The 20,519-nt window shown below is 42.8% G+C and overlaps 1 protein-coding gene across 3 annotated transcripts in view; it reads right to left on the reverse strand.

Moving 5' to 3' along the window:
- CNBD2 (cyclic nucleotide binding domain containing 2) overlaps window positions 1-20,519 on the reverse strand; it is a 63,805-nt gene that overhangs the window by 21,828 nt on the left and 21,458 nt on the right. For 2 of the 3 annotated variants that reach the window (XM_014550714.1, XM_014550715.1), the window contains 4 exons: window positions 17,028-17,191; window positions 11,431-11,587; window positions 10,806-10,957; window positions 8,643-8,781 (listed from right to left, as the gene is read on the reverse strand). In XM_014550714.1, coding sequence (XP_014406200.1) covers window positions 8,643-8,781; window positions 10,806-10,957; window positions 11,431-11,587; window positions 17,028-17,191 — 612 coding nt within the window. The remainder of the gene's footprint in view (window positions 1-8,642; window positions 8,782-10,805; window positions 10,958-11,430; window positions 11,588-17,027; window positions 17,192-20,519) is intronic. The other variant, XM_014550716.1, reaches the window with a different exon arrangement.

Here is a 20,519-nt window from a genome sequence, read left to right on the forward strand (position 1 = left end):
GCAGCCACTGTGGAAAACAGTATGGTGTTTCCTCAAAAAAATTACAAATGGAACTCCCATTTGACCCAGTGAACCCACTTCTAGGAATATATCCTAAGAAACCTGAAACACCAATCAGAAAGAAAATATACACCCCTGTGTTCATAGTAGCACAATTTACAATAGCTAAGATTTGGAAACAACAGCCCAAGTGCCCATCAGGAGAATGGAATACTACACAGTGGTAAAAAAAGAAGGAACTCTTACCATTTGCAGCAGCATGGATGGACCTGGAGAATATTATGCTAAGTGAAATAAGCCAGTCAGAGAAAGATAAGTATCACATGATCTCACTCATAAATGGAATCTAATGAACAAAATAGATCTAGAGATATAGAACCATGAACAGACTGATGAATTTCAGAGGGAAGATGGGGGTGGAGAGGTGGGAGGGAGAGATTAACTGGGTAACTTACATGCATATATGCATAGCCCATGGACACAGACATAGTGTGGCGAAGGCTTGGGAAGAGTGGGTGCGGAGAGGAGGGGGGTCAATGGGGGGGAAAACACAAAAGGGACATCTATAATACTTTCAACAATATTTTTAAAAAATGTTTTTAAATTTATAAACAGAACATAGAGAAAGTTAAAACTATGTTATTCTTAACACCCCAAAATAACAAGTAATAACATTTTGGTGCATATTCTTTCAAACTTTTCTCTATAAGTATAGACAGTTTTTCATAAATGAGTCCATTTATGTAAATAGACTTTCATAACCTTTCTAAAAACTCAATGTATAAAAAATAAATAAAAATTAAAACAATATATCAAGGACATCTTTTCATGCTAAGCAATATGGTTCTACATTTTTGCTTCTAATGATTGCATATTATTCTATGGATGCCAGAACTTGCATAAAATTGAAAATAAATATTCAGATGAGCAAAAGAAGTCAGACACAAAGAGCACATACTATATGAGTCCATTTATATGAAGTTCAAGAACATGTAAAAGTAATCCTGGTGACAAGTAGGAAGGTGGTTATCATAGGGGGCACCTTGTCTGGGAAAGGGCACAAGAGAGCCTTCTGAAGTGCAGAAAATGTGCTCTGTCTTGACTGGGTGATGCTTACACAGGTGAATACATATGTAAAAATTCACCAAGCTGGAAAGTTTAATGTGAGTTCTTTATTGCATATATGTTACACCTCAAGAAAATATTTTTGAAGATTCATATTTAGCTTGTTTCTAATTTCTCTCTCATGATTTTGTTCAGGACATCAAAATCCCCAGCTAAACAAACTTGCCACCTTCCCAAACTCCCCAGCAGTGGGCATGGCAGTGACCCAGTTCTGGCTAATGAAACTAAGTGAAAGGCAGATGGATAAAACAGGAAACCAAGGTTGTCCTCTCCCTTCCCACTGCTTGAAACTCAAGCAGTTTGGTTAGAGGTAGAGTAGCCATATTGTGACCATTAGGATGAAAGCCATAAGCTGTGGATGATGAAAGTAGAAGCTAGCCCGATGATTCTTTGTCATCATTGATGTTTCTATCTTTCTCTCCCATCCTCTCGGAAATAAATAAAAATAGATACATATTTTTTAAAGAAAGTAGAAGCAAGAAAGGGTGTGGGTTCTGAAAGACTTCCTAAAACAGCTCTTCTAGCCCTGGATTGCTTAAATCTAGACTTTACTCCATGAAAAAATTATTATTCATTAAGCTGCTGGAGGTGGGTTTCTGTGACTTGCAGTGGTCATCAACTTTAATTAACAATCTTGTCCATACATCTTCTAGAGTGGTCATAAGGCAGGTCACAAATACTTAAGTTCTCCTCTCAAGCACATGGCAGGATTGTATTCTTCAACTCTTTGAATTAGGAATTTGCTTTGGTCAATTTCTGTTAGCAAAGTGACTTATGATACTCTGGGTGGGAACTTTAAAAGCCAGTGCTTGATTCTCAACATTCCCTTGCCCCATCCTATTGATCATGATTCAGGCTGGCCTTCAGGGCTCTTCATTATCAGTTCTTCTCCCGTGGTCGGCAAACTGCGGCTCTCCAGCCACATGCGGCTCTTTGGCTCCTTGAGTGTGGCTCTTCCTAAGCCTTAGGAGTACCCTAGTTAAGTTAATAACAATGTACCTACCTATATAGTTTAAGTTTAAAAAATTTGGCTCTCAAAAGAAATTTCAATCGTTGTACTGTTGATATTTGGCTCTGTTGACTAATGAGTTTGCCAACCACTGTATCTAGGCTCTTCCCATCCTTTCTCACACAGCCATCAGAATTCTCCAAACTTATATAAACACCAGGCACATCCTTACTGCAAGCTTGGCTTCCCACTAGATAGAGTCTCCAGTGGCCTGGGTCCCTGAGTTACTGTAAGGAGCAAGACTAGCTGGCCTGCTATGATCAAGTAATGGGTTGAAGAAATAAATCTTTGTTAGTTAATCCACTGAGACTTGACTGTTGTTTATAATTGCAGCTGAAACTAGTTTACCTAAAAGAATACCGATGTTTCATTATCTCTTTGGGATCAATTCCAAAAGTTATGCATGTTTCAATACACATCAACAAACTGCCCCCCAGAAATGTTAGATCTGTTTACACCCTCTCTGACAGTATATAACAGAGTCCCTTGTAATACATCTTTTGTTACATTGGCAACTGGGTTTGCACAATCTTTCTAATTTTTCCTAATCTGGTAGGCAAGAAGAATATGTCATTTTAAAATTTCATATCTTTATATAAGGATTTATAAAGATAAATCCCTTTTTTAGTAGGAACTCTAAGAGACACATTATGAAGGGTTAAGGTTCAAGACAGTTTACTGTTAAAGAGAAAGGAGAAGAAGGGATCAAACATTTAATAAGCCCTTTTATATGCCAGGCATTGTGCATGGAGCTTTATTCAATATTCATTCAACAAACATTTATCAACTAGGAACTGCAGGTGCTAAAAAAAACACTCCAACAGTTTCTTCTTAGAAAGTCTCTCATGGATATTTAATCACATCTGTATCTGTAAAGAAAACAATTTCACTATGTGTCCCCAAATTATAAACTGTTCAAAATGAGTTGAATATGGGCATTAATTATGTTTGTGATGCCAGCAGGAAATCAGGTTCTTTACTGGGTCTCAAGGACTCCCAGCCACCAGCTGCTGATTTTGCCCTCTAGTGGCAATATGAGTAAACTACAGGAGTCAGGCAGCCGGGTTTCCTTAGCAGAGGAACACTCAAGGAGCTAATTAGTCAGGAAATAAAAATGAGAAAAAAATAGCAGTCCCTTTAAAGGGGCAGGTGCTCTCGAACTCCAGCCAGAATACAGCCTGGTATTGCCTGATCTTCTGAATATTCAAAAGAAGCCAGAAATTGGAATTTTTATGTCCAATCTCCACCTCAACTATTAAATCAGCTTTTAATAAAAAACTGTAAGGGACAAACCAAACTTACCTGCTGGCCAGGATGAGTTTGTGACATCTTTACTATTTTTCTCAGAATGAAGTTCAAGCACCCCTACATTGGAATCACTTGTGACACTTTTTAAAAATAATTTTTTATTGATTTCAGAGAGGAAGGGAGAGGAAGAGATAGAAATATCAATGATGAGAGAGAATCACTGATTGACTGCCTCCTGCAAGCCCCCTACTGGGGATGGAGCCCACAACATGGGCATGTGCCCTTGACCAGAATCAAACCTGGGACCCCAACCACTGACACACCAGCTGGGCACCTGTGACACTTATTCACTTATTCAAAATGCAGTTTTCCAGAGTTAGTGAATCAGATCTCTGTGGTGAGGCAGGAATGTACATGCCTTTTGAAGAAGCACCCTAGGTATTCTTTATGCTTACCAAAATTTGAAAACTCTTCCCTTAAATCGCAGGTTCTCTGACTTTAATGTGCATCAGAATCACATGAAAGACTGAATACACAGATTACTGAGCCCCCTTCCAGCCTCCCCCCTCCTCCCAGAGTTTTGGATTTAATAACTCTTGTGTGGGCCCAATAATTTTCACTTTTAATAAGTTTCCAGATGATTCTGATGCTGCTGGTAAAGCAACAACACTCTGGGAACAACTGGATTAGAGGATGAATGTTAATTGAGTATGTGCTAAACTCTCATCCTTACAGACTGTATGAGATAAATTGGTCCCATTTTACAGATTAAGAAATGGAGGCCAAAACAGATTAAGAAGTATCCCCCACGTTCTGCTGGTCAGGATGTAATCATCCTGCTGATTAAAGGAAGTCTTGAACTTACATCCCTCACTACTTATTCCCTGAATCTTTTTAGGAAAAACAAATTTTAGGTATGATGAAGCAGATATCAGGGAGGAGAAGGAATTGCAAATGATTCAAGTTGGCCTTCAGGGCTCTCCACTACCAGTTCTTCTCGGCTTTCTCCCATCTCTTCTCACATGACCATCAGGATTCTCCAAACTTATATAAACCCCAAGTACATCCCTACTGCAAGCTTGGCTTCCTACTATTCCACTCAGCTGGCAAGGACCTCATCCTTATCCCACCCTTGATTGAGTCAGATCCTGTACATCCAATCCCCTTTCATGTGTAGAAGCTGGAAGCCAAACACTACATTTCCTAAGCTCCCTTGCAGCAAAGGCTCTGGATGTGATTTGGATTCCACCAATCCGATGCACTTGGTAGACTTTGTTTTGGAATTGCCAGATATTTACATTGTTAGTGAAGGCAGTGGCTTCTTGAATGTGGCAGGAGCAGCAGCACCTGTGGCAATCCAGATCTGGACTCTGATCTGGAATTGTTTGGGAGTCATTTTCAGTCTAGGTCTGTTTCTTCAGGCCTCCCCACCACCACCCAGTCAATCTGTTAGCCATTTAATACCCTCTGATAAATTTCTTTCTGCTTATGTTAGTTACACTTGACTCTGTTCTCTAAGACTTAACCCAGAATAATAACACAAACACATCCAGGATACTGCTAAGTTTAACAACTAGTTCTCTAGGAAAATGTACACAAATCTATAAATTTTACTGTTATAAAGGGTGTGTTATACACAATCCTATGTAATAAAAGCCCAGTGACCAAACAGCTGAACGACCAGAACTACCAGTCAACCAGTCACTATGACGCACACTGACCACCAGGGGGCAGACACTCAATGCAGGAGCTGCCCCCTGGTGGTCAATATGCTCCCACAGTGGGAGCACTGCTCAGCTGACCAGGTTGAGCACACTCCCACAGTGGGAGCAGCCACTCAGAGGGCGGGTCCACTAACAATGTAGATATCTGGCCGTTCCAAAGCCAAGTCTACCCAAGTGCATCGGATTGGTGGAATCCAAATCACATCCAGAGCCTTTGCTGCAAGGGAGCTTAGGAAATGTAGTGTTTGGCTTCCAGCTTCTACACATGAAAGGGGATTGGATGTACAGGATCTGACTCAATCAAGGGTGGGATAAGGATGAGGTCCTTGCCAGCTGAGTGGAATAGTAGGAAGCCAAGCTTGCAGTAGGGATGTGCTTGGGGTTTATATAAGTTTGGAGAATCCTGATGGTCATGTGAGAAGAGATGGGAGAAAGCCGAGAAGAACTGGTAGTGGAGAGCCCTGAAGGCCAACTTGAATCATTTGCAATTCCTTCTCCTCCCTGATATCTGCTTGGCGGACCAGGATGAGTGGTGCTTCCACAGCAGGCCAATCCCTGCAGGCCATGCCCCCAACCAGTGCACAAATCCTGTACACCGGGCCTCTAGTTTATAAATAACAAAATATACTCTACTCATTAAATATTCCATTTTGACAATCAATTCTCACAGGATGCTTTTGTTGACTTTGGCTGAACTCTTGTGTCCATGGCCAATTGGTCATAATTCAACCATGATTTGACAAATGAATTTGTATCCGAATCCACTCTTTTCTCAATAAATTTAGTATTATTAAATCTGATTTATAATCTACTGGTAAACTATTTCTCACTCTCATATAAATTATATTCATTAAATTGAAACCTCTTTTAGCTTTATCACTATGTGTATCAGAACTTCACTGTTCATTGATGATATGACTAATATCTATGATGGATCAGATCATGACTTTTAAATACTAGAAGAATATTTTCTCAATTTTCCTCTCTTCACAGTGTAATAGCTACAGATCCTTCCCTCTATTAAATATAACCTACATTATAAACATTTTCTCTTAGAGCTTTCTTAAGACAATCAGCAAAGCCATAAATCAAGACCTGACTTAGACTGTCTGCCAATTTCCATTGTGTAAATACTCCCACAGTGGCCAACTTTAAGCTATCAATATGAGTGAAGTCACTGAGTTTGGAGTTGAGAAGAAATGTGCACAACTGTATAGTATTTCCACCATACAGATGCAATAGACATATCCTCAAGAGCCTAGATAATACTACAATGCAGTAACATCATTAGAAAATGATGTGTTCAGCTTTTTTTATAAGCATTAATTTTTTGAAAGATATTTCATTGATTTTTTACAGAGAGGAAAAGAGAGCGATAGAGAGTTAGAAACTTCTATGAGAGAGAAACATGGATCAGCTGCCTCCTGCACACCCCCTACTGGGGATGTGCCTGCAACCAAGGTACATACCCTTGACCGGAATCGAACCTGGGACCCTTCAGTCTGCAGGCCGACGCTCTATCCACTGAGCCAAACCGGTTAGGGCTGTGTTCAGCTTTTTAAAAATATATATTTTTATTAATTTCAGGAAGGGAGAAGGAGAGAGATCAAGCCCACAACCCAGGCATGTGCCCTGACCGGGAATCGAACTATGATCTTCTGGTTCGTAGGTCGACACTCAACCACTGAGCAACACTGGCCTGGCTGCTCAGCATTTATTACTCTTGTTTTCAATATAATGTATTTAATTATAGGTTTATATAATTTTTAAATAATTATAGTGTTTACCAACTCACAGAATTCCTGAAAATTTAATCAGCTCTCAAAGTCACTATGAGCCAGCTCCAGCATACAACCAATGTTGCCCCTTCCTTTTGTCTAATGGTCCAATATATCAAGACTCATCTCCCACCTCACCTCGTCCAGGAAACCTTCCTTAAAGCCTCCAGACTTTAGAGAGCTCTATCTCCTGAATCCTTACAACTCACAGATTTTGCACTAATCACTTTGTAGTTGGTATTGACACCTTTGTCCGTGCTCAGAATCTAGTAAAGAAGATATATAAGGAGAGAGAACCAGTCTTTTCCATCTTTGTATCCCTCTCGAGCCTGGACCAATGTGTCATGCATGACCTTGGCAAAAACTTGACAAAATGTCTGTGGTGGTTTAACATGTAGATAATAGATATATGGGAAATACTAAAAGTTTTTAGAACTCTGGCTCTGCCACTTAGTAGTTGGGTGGCCTTTCTTAAGGTGTCTTTATTATCCTTGTCTGTAAACTTAGGATAATAATATCTTCCTTATAGAGCTTGGGTGAATATTTATGATGAAATGATAGTATGTGCATGGTATTCATCAAAACCCTAAAATAACAAAAGATTGAGACAAATTAATATCCAGCCCTAGCTGCTTTGGCTCAGTGGGTAAAGACTGAAGGGTCCCGGTTCGATTCCAGTCAAGGGCACATGCCTGGGTTGCAGGCTTGATCCCCAGTAGGGAGTGTGCAGGAGGCAGCCGATCAATGATTTTCTCTCATCATTGATGTTTCTATCTCTCTCTCCCTCTCCCTTCATCTCTGAAATCAATAAAAATATATTTTTAAAAATTAATATATATCAATAGGAATCTGGCTAAGTAAAATGAATTACAAACATTCAGTAAAATATTACACAGGTGGAAAAAAGAATGAATGAGCTCTGTATGTACTAGTATGTAACGATCTACAGAAATATTCTTAATGAAACAGCAAAGTGCAGAACAGTCTATGTCATTTGATGCCATTTATGGAAAAAGGGGAAAAAATATATACAAATGCAGAGAATATGTGCAGTACAGACACATAAGAAACTGGGTGGTGGGGGAAAGAGGTGAAAATTACCATTCTATTGAACCTTTTGAATTTTGAACCATGTGAATGTATTATCTATTCCTGAATACACATGAAAAAATTAATGATGCTAGTAGAACCCCTGGCGCAAGAGCAAAGAGCCTCAAAAAATTGGTGGCTCTTAAGATGATAATAATGATTAACTACAGAAAGGTCAACTCAAATTCCAAATCCTAGCTCCTGAGCAGAAGAGCTTTGGAGTCAGACCTGGGATGAACTGTGCCTCTGCCCGGCAGCAACTGTGTGACTTTGGACAAACCACTTAACCTTCCTGTGCCTCTGTAAAATGGGAATGACAATACCACTCTCCTTTGTGCTGCTATGAGGTTAAAATGAAATAAAGCGTGTTGAGCACACAGCCTGGTACACAGTAAGAACTCAATATATGTTAGATTTTCTTTTCATTATCAACCAATAGAGAAGTTGGCAAAGACATAAAGCAATATGCAAAAGACAAAATTTAGACAGTAAACAAACATGATTAATCTTACTAGTAATTAGAAAAAAATATAAATTAAATCCTCAATGAGGCAACAATTGCCAATTGCAAGTGCTGCAGAACAGCACTCAGGACCCTTCTGTCTGGCCATAGGATCCTATATTAGGCATGTTCTTCCCAGCTTTACACTCCCAATCTTGACTTCTTACCCTGCAGACAAACATGACAGAGGATGATTCAATAATGTCTTTTGAGACCAGCTGCCCAAATGAGTACTTTTCCACCTTCCCCAGGGTTACCAGTTTCCAGAGCTTCTCATCAGACCACGACTGTAACAACTCCAAATGCCTGAGGGGAAAAACATGTTAGAATGCATTGCCCTCCATCATAGAAGGTGCACAGCTCTTAACAATTTCCAGAAAGGGAATATGTTCTCCTGCTCTTGCAAATGCCTGAGTTGGAAGATTACACACAGCCTCCAATCACCTAGCCTGTAGCCAATCTCCTACCACATATCGCCTTGGCTCCCCCTGCCTTCTTCTTCAGGCCCTTCATCCAGCCACTTCCCATTGCTACTCCTCAAACACACCTGTATAATCCACCAACTATGATTCTCTTACTTCTGTTCTTCCCTCCAGGAGACTTTCCCCAGCTCCTTGACCACAACCTTGTGGCTCACTAAGCTATTCCCATTCCAAGTAACACTGTGAGAAGGCCTCACTGCAGCTCACCAGCTATTCTGCCCCTCAAGTCCAGCAGTCTTGGCCCTACTTTGGTTTGGGCAGCTCATTCCTACCCATCTCCTATGGCCTATTGGCTTCAAACACTCAGCCCTGGGGAAGAGTCTGGATTCACCTCTTTTGTTCCCTGTAGTTGAAGGCCCACTGAAGTGACTTCCCCTCCACCTGACCTCATACACCGCATACATGTGTTTGCCTTCCCTCGATGAGGCCCCAAGGAATTACTAGCTATGGTAGTAGATTCTCTCAGCTCCAACAGATTATGAGCTCAGAACTCGGTGACTTAGGCCTCAGTGGGGGCACTGAGTTCCATTCAGAGCACCAAAGGGGAATGGAGTCAGTGCCATGTCCAGATGAGAAGGGCCTAGCGGTTCTCAACCTGTGGGTCGCGACCCTGAAAATACATCCTGCATATCAGATATTTACATTACGATTCATAACAGTAGCAAAATTACAGTTATGAAGTAGCAACGAAAATAATTTTATGGTTGGGGGTCACCACAACGTGAGGAACTATATTAAAGGGTCACGGCATTAGGAAGGTTGAGAACCACTGGAGAGGCACTGGAAGGAAAGCTGGGCCACCCCAGAAGAAGCACCTACTATGTGCCAAACACTGGGCCACACACTTCCCATGATTATCTCACTCAATCCTTACAATGACCTTGGAAGAGAGGAATCATTATCTCCATTTCACAGAGCAGGAGACTAACACTTGGAGAAATGACCTATCTAGGGTCACATGGTTGATAAGCGTAAGAGCTGAGACTGGAAGGAAACCAGCGTCATTTTCCCACTCTATGAACAAATGAACTGCTCCTCCCTTGGGGACTAAATTCCCCCTTGTCAGGCTCCAGATCCTTTGTGAAGCCCTCTCTCGGCTCTAGTTCACAGGGACGCTCTGTTTATCATGATTCTCTACAGCCTGCAACCTACGACATGTATTTTCAGTGCCAGTGCCTATGCTTCATTTGACTTTCACTCTTTCCTAAAGATAACTGAATGAGCATCTGCATGTGCCTGGCACTATGACAACACAGGGATTACAACAGTAAAAAGTACAGATAGGGCCTTGCTACCATATTGCTTACTGTCTGATAGGGCAAATAAATTGCAAAGAAAGTATTGTGTAATCAAGAATTACAGTTTTAACATAGTGTAATAAAAGCATTGAGGGGCACCCTCTCTATTCTGGGTTGAGGGTAGATGGGGTTGGTTAGTGAGGTGGGGTGGTGAGGCCCAGAGACTTCTGAATCAGACATTCTGGGACATCCCCATCCTGAGCCTTATTTCCCTCACCCATAAGTTGGGGAGAATAAGAGAAATGTCCTCATAGGACTGAACGTGAAATTAGATAAGGCAGGTAGTCCAGAGGTCTTAACACCCTTCCTGGCCCAGCAAGCACTCAATACACGTTAGCCATTCTAGTATTACTGTTCCACAAAGAAGGGATATTTGAGCTGAGACCTGAAGGTATAGTAGGAGTTTGATAGAGAACTTGGGTGGGAGGTGGGTACTGAAGAACATTTCAGGCAGAGAGAAAAGCACCTAGAGTTTCCCACTGGGCCTGGGACAAAGTTAGGTACCTAACAAACACCCAGGGGGGAAGATGCTGGCTGATGATGGAGTTACCTAAAAAACTCAAACCGATCCTGGGCATCCTTTTTAACTTCATGGTCCAGGTTATTAGCAAGGAAATCATCTTGGTCGACAACCAAGAACTCTGTTTCTTCCATACAGACCACAGTGGCCCTCCTTACTGAAGAACTCAGAAGGCCCATTTCCTGTTGGGTAGACAGGGGCAAAGGCAATTAGGAAGCTACCTCTCATTTCCTGCTTGCAGCCTTGCACACTCTTCCCTGCTTCTGTCTCCCCGCTTCCCTTGAAATTTCTCCTCTCCAGACTGCAGGTTCTGGGGCCAGCCCTGTGCTCTTGCTCATCACCCTTCAGTGGGGCCACTCCTCCCTCTTAATATGTTGCCTGTGGAAAAAGAGGCAACAGACTTGACCAGGCCAGAGTCAGGAAGCTGGAGAGGCCTCACTGAGGAGTCATGTATCTCTAAGGGGTCATATGGGGAACATACTCCTTAAACATCACAAATGAAGAGTTGGCCTTTGACAGATAAGGGTGCTAGGACCCACAACAGGGCAGTGGCTTGCACAGAATATAAGACAGGATTGGGCCTGGCCAAGAGGTTCTAGCAGGAATCTCTCACACTCCAACCCCAGCCCAGGAAGCCAGGCCCTTCCTCCGTTACCCCAAAACAGTCGCCCTTCTGCAGCAACATCGGGTGGGGGTCTAGGAAGGCGCTGCTGCCATCTTCATCCTGGGTCACTGCGACTTTGCCCAAGTAGATGAAATAAAAGCTGCTGCTCTTCTTCCCCTTCTTTATGATCACACGTCTGCGACCAAACCTGGGAAAAGACCATAGCCTGTGATCTAGTAGCAACCCAGAGCCCAGCACATGCTGGGAGGAGAGTTGGATTGGTTGTGCCCTTTGCTCTGGAGAATTAAAACACAGGCTGTAACTAGAAAGGACTCAGAAGAGCCCACTCCCAGCTCCATCAAGCTAACACTTATTTAGTTGCCCACCTCTGTTAGACTGAAGCTTCCAGAGAACAGAGCCTTTGTCAGTCTGCTTGGTCACACAGTAAATGCTCAATGAACAGTTGTGAAATAAATGAATGAACACATGCTGAAAGGATTGGATGAGTGGCTAAATAATTAAAAGCACTGGTTTTAGAGTCAGACCAGGATCCCAATCCTAGTTCTACCCCTAGCTATATGCCACTGGGCAACTAATATCCCCTTTCTGAACTTCAGTTTCTTTTGTCTATAAAATATAGATGAATATGCCTAGAAAGAGACAAATAAATGGTCTTATGATCTTCAAGAACTCACTACCCAATTGGGAACCCTGAGGGTAGAAGTGCCAGGTCCCAAGAAAACTGGGAGTTAGTTCTTAAGCTCAGAAGGAAATTTCTGTATTTCAAATGTAAGCTCAAATTTCACTTCTTTCAATATTCATTCATTTCCTTCATTCATTCAATATAAGTTAAACAAATTCCAACTGTGTCTGTCAGGCACAGAGATAAAGGACACAGATTTCATTCTCAAAATTATGGTCAAATAAGGAGGTAAATAAGGTTTAAAAATGCTTAAAGAGAGGTAAACACAGGATAATTCAGAAGCACAGAGAAGGGACATTTAACTCAGCTTAGGAAGGCCAGAGAAAGCTCTAGGATGGTGTCTGGAGTCATCCAGGTGGACAGAGTGATGGAAGAACATCCCAGGCAAAGGGACTCCTGTCCAAAGGACCAGAGGTGCCCTAGCTGGTTTGGCTCAGTGGATAGAGCGTCAGCCTGTGGACTGAAGGGTCCCAGGTTTGATTCCGGTCAAGGGCACATGCCCAGGTTGCAGGCTCGATCCCCAGTGGGGGGTGTGCAGGAGCAGCCAATCAATGATTCTCTCTCATCATTGATGTTTCTATCTCTTCCTCTTCCTTCCTCTCTGAAACCAATAAAAATGTATTTTAAAAAAACAAAACAGTTTCAAAGGCCCAGAAGTGACTGGAAGCATGGGCACATTCAACGGAATAACTGTAACTACCATTAGAAAGGAAAATGGGAGACGGGGAGGAGGTCAGGGGGGTAATGGAAGAGAAATCTGGCTCGCTCCAAAAGTTGGGCTAAGTTTGGATTTTACCCAGAAGGCAATGGGGAGCCCAAAGTCTGCCCTTCAGTGTCTACCAAGTTCTTAGGAATCAATGGCCTTTGTAAAAGTGCCCCAGTGTTTTTCCAGACTCCAATCTCTCTGCACTGCCCTCAGCAGGTCCTCTGAATTCTCCTCCCCCTCCTCACTGAGCTACCAGCAGCAGGAGAGCCAGAGCCAACCCTCTGCACAGGACAAGTGTTACTTCCTTTGTTCCATCAATTTGTCTACACAGCTCCCCCTGCTTGGAATGGATTTTCCTCTCTTATTCTCCTATTTAAATTTTTTCAGGGAGCTCAAGGTCCAGCTCAGATCCTACTGCCTCCAGGAAGACCTCTCAGACTCAGCCCATAGCAATAGCTCCCCTTCTGAGCTTCCAGAGCATCCACTGGCTTCAAACCCTGTGGCAAATTCCTGGGGGCAGGGATTAGAGAACAGGTGGACTGAGGACTGTATTAGGCTGGAGTCAGTAGCTTCAGGCTCCCCTCTGGCTCTGGGTTTGTTTGGGCATAAATCAGAAGCTGTGTCAACATAGGAAAGAGGTGATGGCCCAGATGACAATGGCCAGATGGGAGAAGGCAGGCATATTCAGCCAGGAAATAAGACTTTGGGATCAAAAGAGCAGAGCCAGTGTTCACTCAAGTGTAGACTGCTAGAATTGGAGCCAGAAAGACCCTCGAGATCATATAGCTCAATCTACATTTTCAGGATGAGGAAAGTGGGGCCCTCCCGGGGACTTGTTTGAAGGCCACACTTGAGTCAGCACTAGAACCTGAATCTCCTACAGCAGACATCTACTGCTTTTGCTGCCAAGCATCTGGTCACATTTTTCTACCAACTCCACCCTGACTTTGCTTTGGGGGAAACACCCTTTCTTGACTGTCAGACAATCAGAGCATCACTGCCCACTGATGATTCAAGCGAAGCTAACCTGGTTCAGAAAGAACTAATTCCAAGGCTCTGACTTGAGGGACTAGGATGTTTACTCTCTTTCCCAAGGGACTGAAACCAGAAGGAGGAAAGTTTGGAGTTGTGGCTGGGGCAGTCATCTCTCCATTGTGAGAAGAGAGTCTGGCTGAGAAGGTGGCTTATACTATGAAGTGCCAGGAGATGGAGACAGATAGACAGACAGACATGGTCCTGGTGACACTAAGCCCCTAAATCCAATCTAAGCCTAAAGCTGGAGAACTATCCCAGGACTTTTCAGATACATGAGTCACCAATACCTTCTCCTGGACTGTGTTCTGTCGCTTGCAACTGGAAGGATCCTATCTAATCTGCCAATTTCCAGTCCTGGCCAATCAACAACTAGCTTTAACAATCACCATATTTTGATATACAGAAAAGCCATATTCTCCTCATTTCACTGATGAGGATATGAGGCTCAGAAAGCTTAAGTTGCTTGTCTAAGGTCCCAGTGAGGCAGACATGGTATTAAATTCCAGAGCTCCTAGCTCCATGATTCTTTTTCTTTCCATGACTCCATTCTGCCTGTCCTGGAATCTCACTTTAGGATAGCAGTGACTTGCTCTTATTCACTAGGCTAGAATAAAGCAGATGGTACCCTCTGCCTGGAATGTCCTTATCTACACTTCTACCTGTCAAATATACCTGTTCAAATGTCACCTTTGCTGTGAAACTCCCTCGTTCAAACCAACTGGATAATTACCTCCTCCCCCTGGCTTATTACCTGTGGGAAAGATCCTGCATGGTTCATAAAGGATCATAACCTGTACTTAGTTGTGATTATGTCTTACACTATGACCTCCATGAAGGAAGATATCAGGACACTAACCTATAGTGACATTGCATCCTGGATTTTCAAAACAGGCCTCACCTCAAATATTGTGCAAAGCTGTCCCCTGTAAGCCTTTGAATGTCCTGGAAACAGCAATATGTCCACGCATACCTCTTAAACTTCTCTACTACAAGGTATTTACGTGGTGCTTTTTGTGCCATGGGCCCTGTGACAATCTGATGAAGCCTTCACAGAATAGTGTCTCAAATGTATAAAATAAAATACAGCAGAGTTAGTTAACAAAAACCCCAATTTGTGATGTAGCAATATGTGTGGCTCTTTATTAAGGCATCAAATAACAAAGATAGCATATCTAATAACTACCATATTTTCAAAGATGTGATAAACTATTTTTCAAGAAACCTGCAACATTAAATATAATGTGAAAATATTTGTGATTTCTTTTGGTGAAAAAGTCACAATAATGTCTAAATACTACAGTGGTTTGCTACCTACATCCATGATTGAAGAAAATGATCAATTTCAGTTAGAGATTAAGAAAAACACAGATTTCCCGAACCAATATGCTCAATTAATATTTGACAAAGAAGGCAAGAACATACAATGGAGTCAAGATAGTCTCTTCAATAAATGGTGTTGGGAAAATTGGACAGATACATGCAAGAAAATGAAACTAGACCACCAAATTACACCATACACAAGAATAAACTCAAAATGGATAAAGGACTTAAATATACGACCGGAAACCATAAAAATACTAGAAGAATCCAAAGGCAACAAAATCTCAGACATATGCCGAAGCAATTTCTTCACCGATACAGATCCTAGGGCATTGGAAACTAAAGAGAAAATAAACAAATGGGACTACATCAAAATAAAAAGTTTCTGCACAGCAAAAGAAACCATCAACAAAACAACAAGAAAGCCCACTACATGGGAGAACATATTTGCCAACATTATATCTGATAAGGGCCTAATCTCCAACATTTATAGGGAACTCATACAACTTAACAAAAGGAAGATAAACAATCCAATCAAAAAATGGGCAAAGGACCTAAATAGACACCTTTTAAAAGAGGACATTCAGAAAGCCAAGAGACATATGAAAACATGCTCAAAGTCACTAATCATCCGAGAGATGCAAATCAAAACAACAATGAGGTACCATCTCACACCTGTCAGAATGGCTATCATCAACAAATCAACAAACGACAAGTGCTGGAGAGGATGTGGAGAAAAAGGAACACTTGTGCACTGCTGGTGGGAATGCAGACTGGTGCAGCCACTATGGAAGACAGTATGGAGTTTCCTCAAAAAACTGGAAATGGAACTCCCATTTGACCCTGTGATCCCACTTCTAGGAATATATCCCAAGAAACCAAAAACACCAATCAGAAAGGATATATGCACCCCTATGTTCATAGCAGCACAATTCACCATAGCTAAGATTTGGAAACAGCCTAAGTGCCCATCAGTAGATGAATGGATTAGAAAACTGTGGTACATCTACACGATGGAATACTATGCTGCTGTAAAAAAGAAGGAACTCTTACCATTTGCAACAGCATGGATGGAACTGGAGAGCATTATGCTAAGTGAAATAAGCCAGTCAATGAAGGAAAAATACCACATGATCTCACTCATTCATGGATAATAGAGACCATTACAAACTTTTGAACAATAATAGATACAGAGGCAGAGCTGCCTCAAACTGATTGTCAAACTGCAGTGGGAAGGCCAGAGAGGGTTGGGGGGCAGAAGGGAGGGGAGTAAGAGATCAACCGAAGGACTTGTATGCATGCATATAAGCAAAACCAATGGACATAAGACACTGGGGGGTAGGGGAGGCCAGGGGATTGTCAAGGGCGGGGAAAAAAAGGAGACATATGTAATACTCTTTGTAATACTTTAAGCAATAAAACAATTTAAAAAAAGAAAAACACAGATTTAATTTTTCTCTCATCCCAGTTCAAGACCCTTGCCCTGGTTCCTGTCTGGATGTACTAGTAATGTAATCCCCTGTGATCCATTCTGGCTTTTTGGGGCTGGATTTGAGCCTCAGCTCTGCTATTTATCATCTGGGTGACCTAAGATGAGTCATTTTCCCCTTATGAGCCTCCATTTTCTTATCTGAAAAATCAGAGAATTGGAACAGATCCTTTCTGATGTTCCTACCAGATCCTCTCCTTAATTCTGGATAGAAACTCAATGAATGGATGAGATAAATTGTGCTGCAACCATAACAGTGAGCACTAAGGTGAACTAACAGATGGCTTTCCTCGGCTGACACTCGGCAGAGAGGCTGGCACACCTGCCATGGCCTTCTCAGCTGGGTCTTCCTGCCCAGCCCAGCTCCAGCCCAGAGCCGGGGGGCCCTCACTGACCGTTCAAAGCGGAGGACCCTGGCCAGAAGCAGCTGCAGGGCCTCTGAGTAGTTCCGGTAGCAATCCAGGACCTGCAGGAAGTTACACAGGGCCTGGACGTCCTGCTCCGTCCTCCACGAAGGTATCTTCTGTGCTATCTCAATGGCCCGTGGAGGGAAGTAACCCTAGAGAGAGAGAACCAGAGTGACACACAGGACCCAGCGGTTTCCCCATGGGCCAGAGAACAACTTCTCACACTGCGGCTTTTACACTTTCCCACCCCCAACACAACAGGGGCTGACATGTGCTTACTGTGTGCCACGCACCAGGACACATCGTACACACACCATCTCACTGCATCTTCGCCCAGCCCACGAAGCGAGGCACTATTATTATTCCCATCCAACAGGTGGAGACACTTGGATTGGAACCTAGATCTGCTACGTGTCAAAGTCTATATTCCCAACTACTGACCATACTGCCACTGCTGTTCATTGACCCCCCGCCCCAGGCAATATGAGCTCCCTAAGCTCCAGGGGCCCCTCAGCACATGCACACTGCAGTCAGGGGAGACCCTCCTTGCCCCAGCCTATACCTCGGCATGCTGCCGAAGACTAAGGAACAGGGAACCACAGAGACTATTAGCTAACCCTCATGAACCAGGACTCGTGGACCAGTAGGAACAGATACACCCATTCACCCACTACTCCCACCTGTTGAGAATATGGTACTTAAGTAGTTAACACCCCCACTGGCTGCCCATTGCATTTGGGATAAAATCTTAACTCGGTGCCACGCGTAGGGGTCCACGTGATCTGACTCCCTACCTCCTTAAACCCCTCCAACCTCACAGCTCCTGCCTTGCCCCTTTATTCTCTAGTCTATAGCCTTCTACCCATTTCTTGGAGGGGTCAAGTTTGTTTCTGTCTTGCAGTCTTTGCTTGGGCTATTTCCTCTGCCTGGAATGTTCTTCCCCTGGATTCTCCCATAGATATGGCTGCCCCCTCCTCATTCTAATCTCAACTCCTATGTCCTCAGGAAAACCCTACTGGATCAACTGAGCTAAAATAGCAGGGTCCTTGCCCAGCCAGCGTGACTCAGTGGTTGAGCATCAGCCTGGGAACCAGGAGGTCATGGTTCGATTCCCTGTCAGGGCACATGCCCCGCTTGTGGGCTTGATCCCCAGTGTGGGGCATGCAGGAGGCAGCCGACCAATGATTCTCTCTCATCATTGATGTTCCTATTTTTCTCTCCCTCTCCTTTCCTCTCTCTGAAATCAATAAAAAAAACATTTTTTTAAAGAGAGAAAGAAAAAAAAGAAAGAAACAGAAAGGCAGTATAGCTCAGGGATTTAAAACTCACACGCTCTGGTGCCAGGTGCCTGGCCTTGAACCTTGGCCTGCTATTTCCTAGCTGTCTGACCTGAGACAAGGCACTTCTTCCTGAGTCTCAATTTCCCTATTGATAATAGCAGAAACTCTATGTTTAAATAGCAGAGTAAATGTGTGTAAAGGACTTACAACATGCCTAGCACACAGCAAGGGCTATATAAGTGCCATTTTATATCTGAATCCAATCTTTCTCCTTTCTAACTTTTTTGCTATCAATAACCCATTGGGATTTCTATCACAGGATCCATTTATGACAAAATACAGATGCTCCTAGCGTCTATGAACCAAACTGATTCTTCGGGCCCATTTGGGGTCCTAATTCCTTCAGGAAATCTTTCTCACTAACCCCCAGCCCAATCCTTAGGAACCCCCTTCTTGGGTTCCTACAGAACTGACTCTTATTTAACTTCCCTTATTTAACACGATTTAAAAGATGATAAGTTTTATCATCTTTACTTCATTCAAATTAACTCCTTTAGTGCAGGTGAGAATGTTATACAACCTAGTATTCTCTCCACAACCAGACACAGATTTAGGCCTACCTTAGGAGTTCAAAGAAATATCTAGAACAGGGAAAAGGGAATATAATTCAAATAGAGCCTGGCTCCTGCCTGCTTCTCAAATACCATTTCTCAGCGCTCTCACCTTCATTCACTTCAGGCCAACAATCCCTCACTGTGTTCCTCTAGCATACAGGAAGGATAAAAAAGAGGGGGGACTGCCCTTAATCCCACCACCCAAAGCTAGCCATTAACATCTGACATACTTGTTTCCTGTCTTTTTCTTATTCATAAATAAATTCTTTGAAAATAACACAAGTAATAAATGACTATATTTTCCATGAAGAATCAATATATAATGGTTAAAATCACCTTGCATCATGTCACCCCTCATACAGATCTGCTCTCCATAACCAGAGTTTACCATTTTTATACATTACTAGGAGCCCAGCACGCGATTTGAAATTGCGGGGCGCCGCCCACCCTCGAGTCGCTGGTCTGGCCCTGCCTCGCTCCCCAGACCCTGCAGTAGCCTCGGCCCGCTGTGGGTTCGACCCATTACAGTGTCCTGGTTAATTAGCATATTTCTCTAATATATATATATTTCAGAGAGGAAGGGAGAGGGAGAGAAAGAAAAATCAATGATGAGAGATGTGCCCACAGAATATGTATAGAATTGTTTGGTTTTTATTCATATAAATGTCAGACTGCAGACATCATTTATGCAACCTTTTTTTCACTCAATGTTCTTTTATAAACTACTAGTGTCCCGGTGCACAGATTTGTGCACACTGAAAGGAAATATTTTAATATCAATATTTGCGTCTTGCTAATGAAAAGAAAATAGGATTCTACAGAGTCTCCTACCTACCTACTCCAGGACTTCTATGAGGATCAAATTAGATGAGGCATGGGAAAACGCTTCACAAATATTTGGTTAAACTGTAAAATGTTTGCACCTGGCTATAAAGAAAGTTGGGTTCCTGGGCTGAAGAAACTCCAAGGATGCTAGTCGCTAGGGAGAGGAAGCTGGGCGTTGCTATGTGACGTCATTACCCAGCAACCACAGCCACCATTTCCGGGGCAGGGGGTTGGGGGGCTGGGCCATGAGCACAATTTGCGCCATGGGGTCCTGGCAGTGTTGGCTGTGATCTGGTGGGGTGTCACTCCAGGATGGTGGCGGGGCCTGTGTCCCACTTGGGAGAAGCCGAGTGTTGGTTTGTCAGCTCCAGGTCCGCAGTGCCGTTTATTTTTAAATAGCCAGTGCACATCATGGCAGCTCCTGATTTAAGCGTCTGCCCCCTGGTTATCAGTATGCATCATAGCTACCAGTTGAATGGACAGACACTTAGCCTTTTATATATATAGATCTTTTAAAAATGTATCCATTGTTTCCAATGTCTCACAATTGCTATAATAAATGAGTCTAGATCAGGGGTGGGCAAACTTTTTGACTCGAGGGCCACAATGGGTTCTTAAACTGGACCGGAGGGCCGGAACAAAAGCATGGATGGAGTGTTTGTGTGAACTAATATAAATTCAAAGTAAACATCATTACATAAAAGGGTTCGTTTTTTTTTTTTTTTAGTTTTATTCATTCCAAACGGGCCGGATCCGGCCCG

Source organism: Myotis brandtii, unplaced genomic scaffold (genome assembly GCF_000412655.1).
Source record: "Myotis brandtii unplaced genomic scaffold, ASM41265v1 scaffold61, whole genome shotgun sequence".
In the NCBI taxonomy this organism is placed as follows: Eukaryota; Metazoa; Chordata; class Mammalia; order Chiroptera; family Vespertilionidae; genus Myotis; species Myotis brandtii.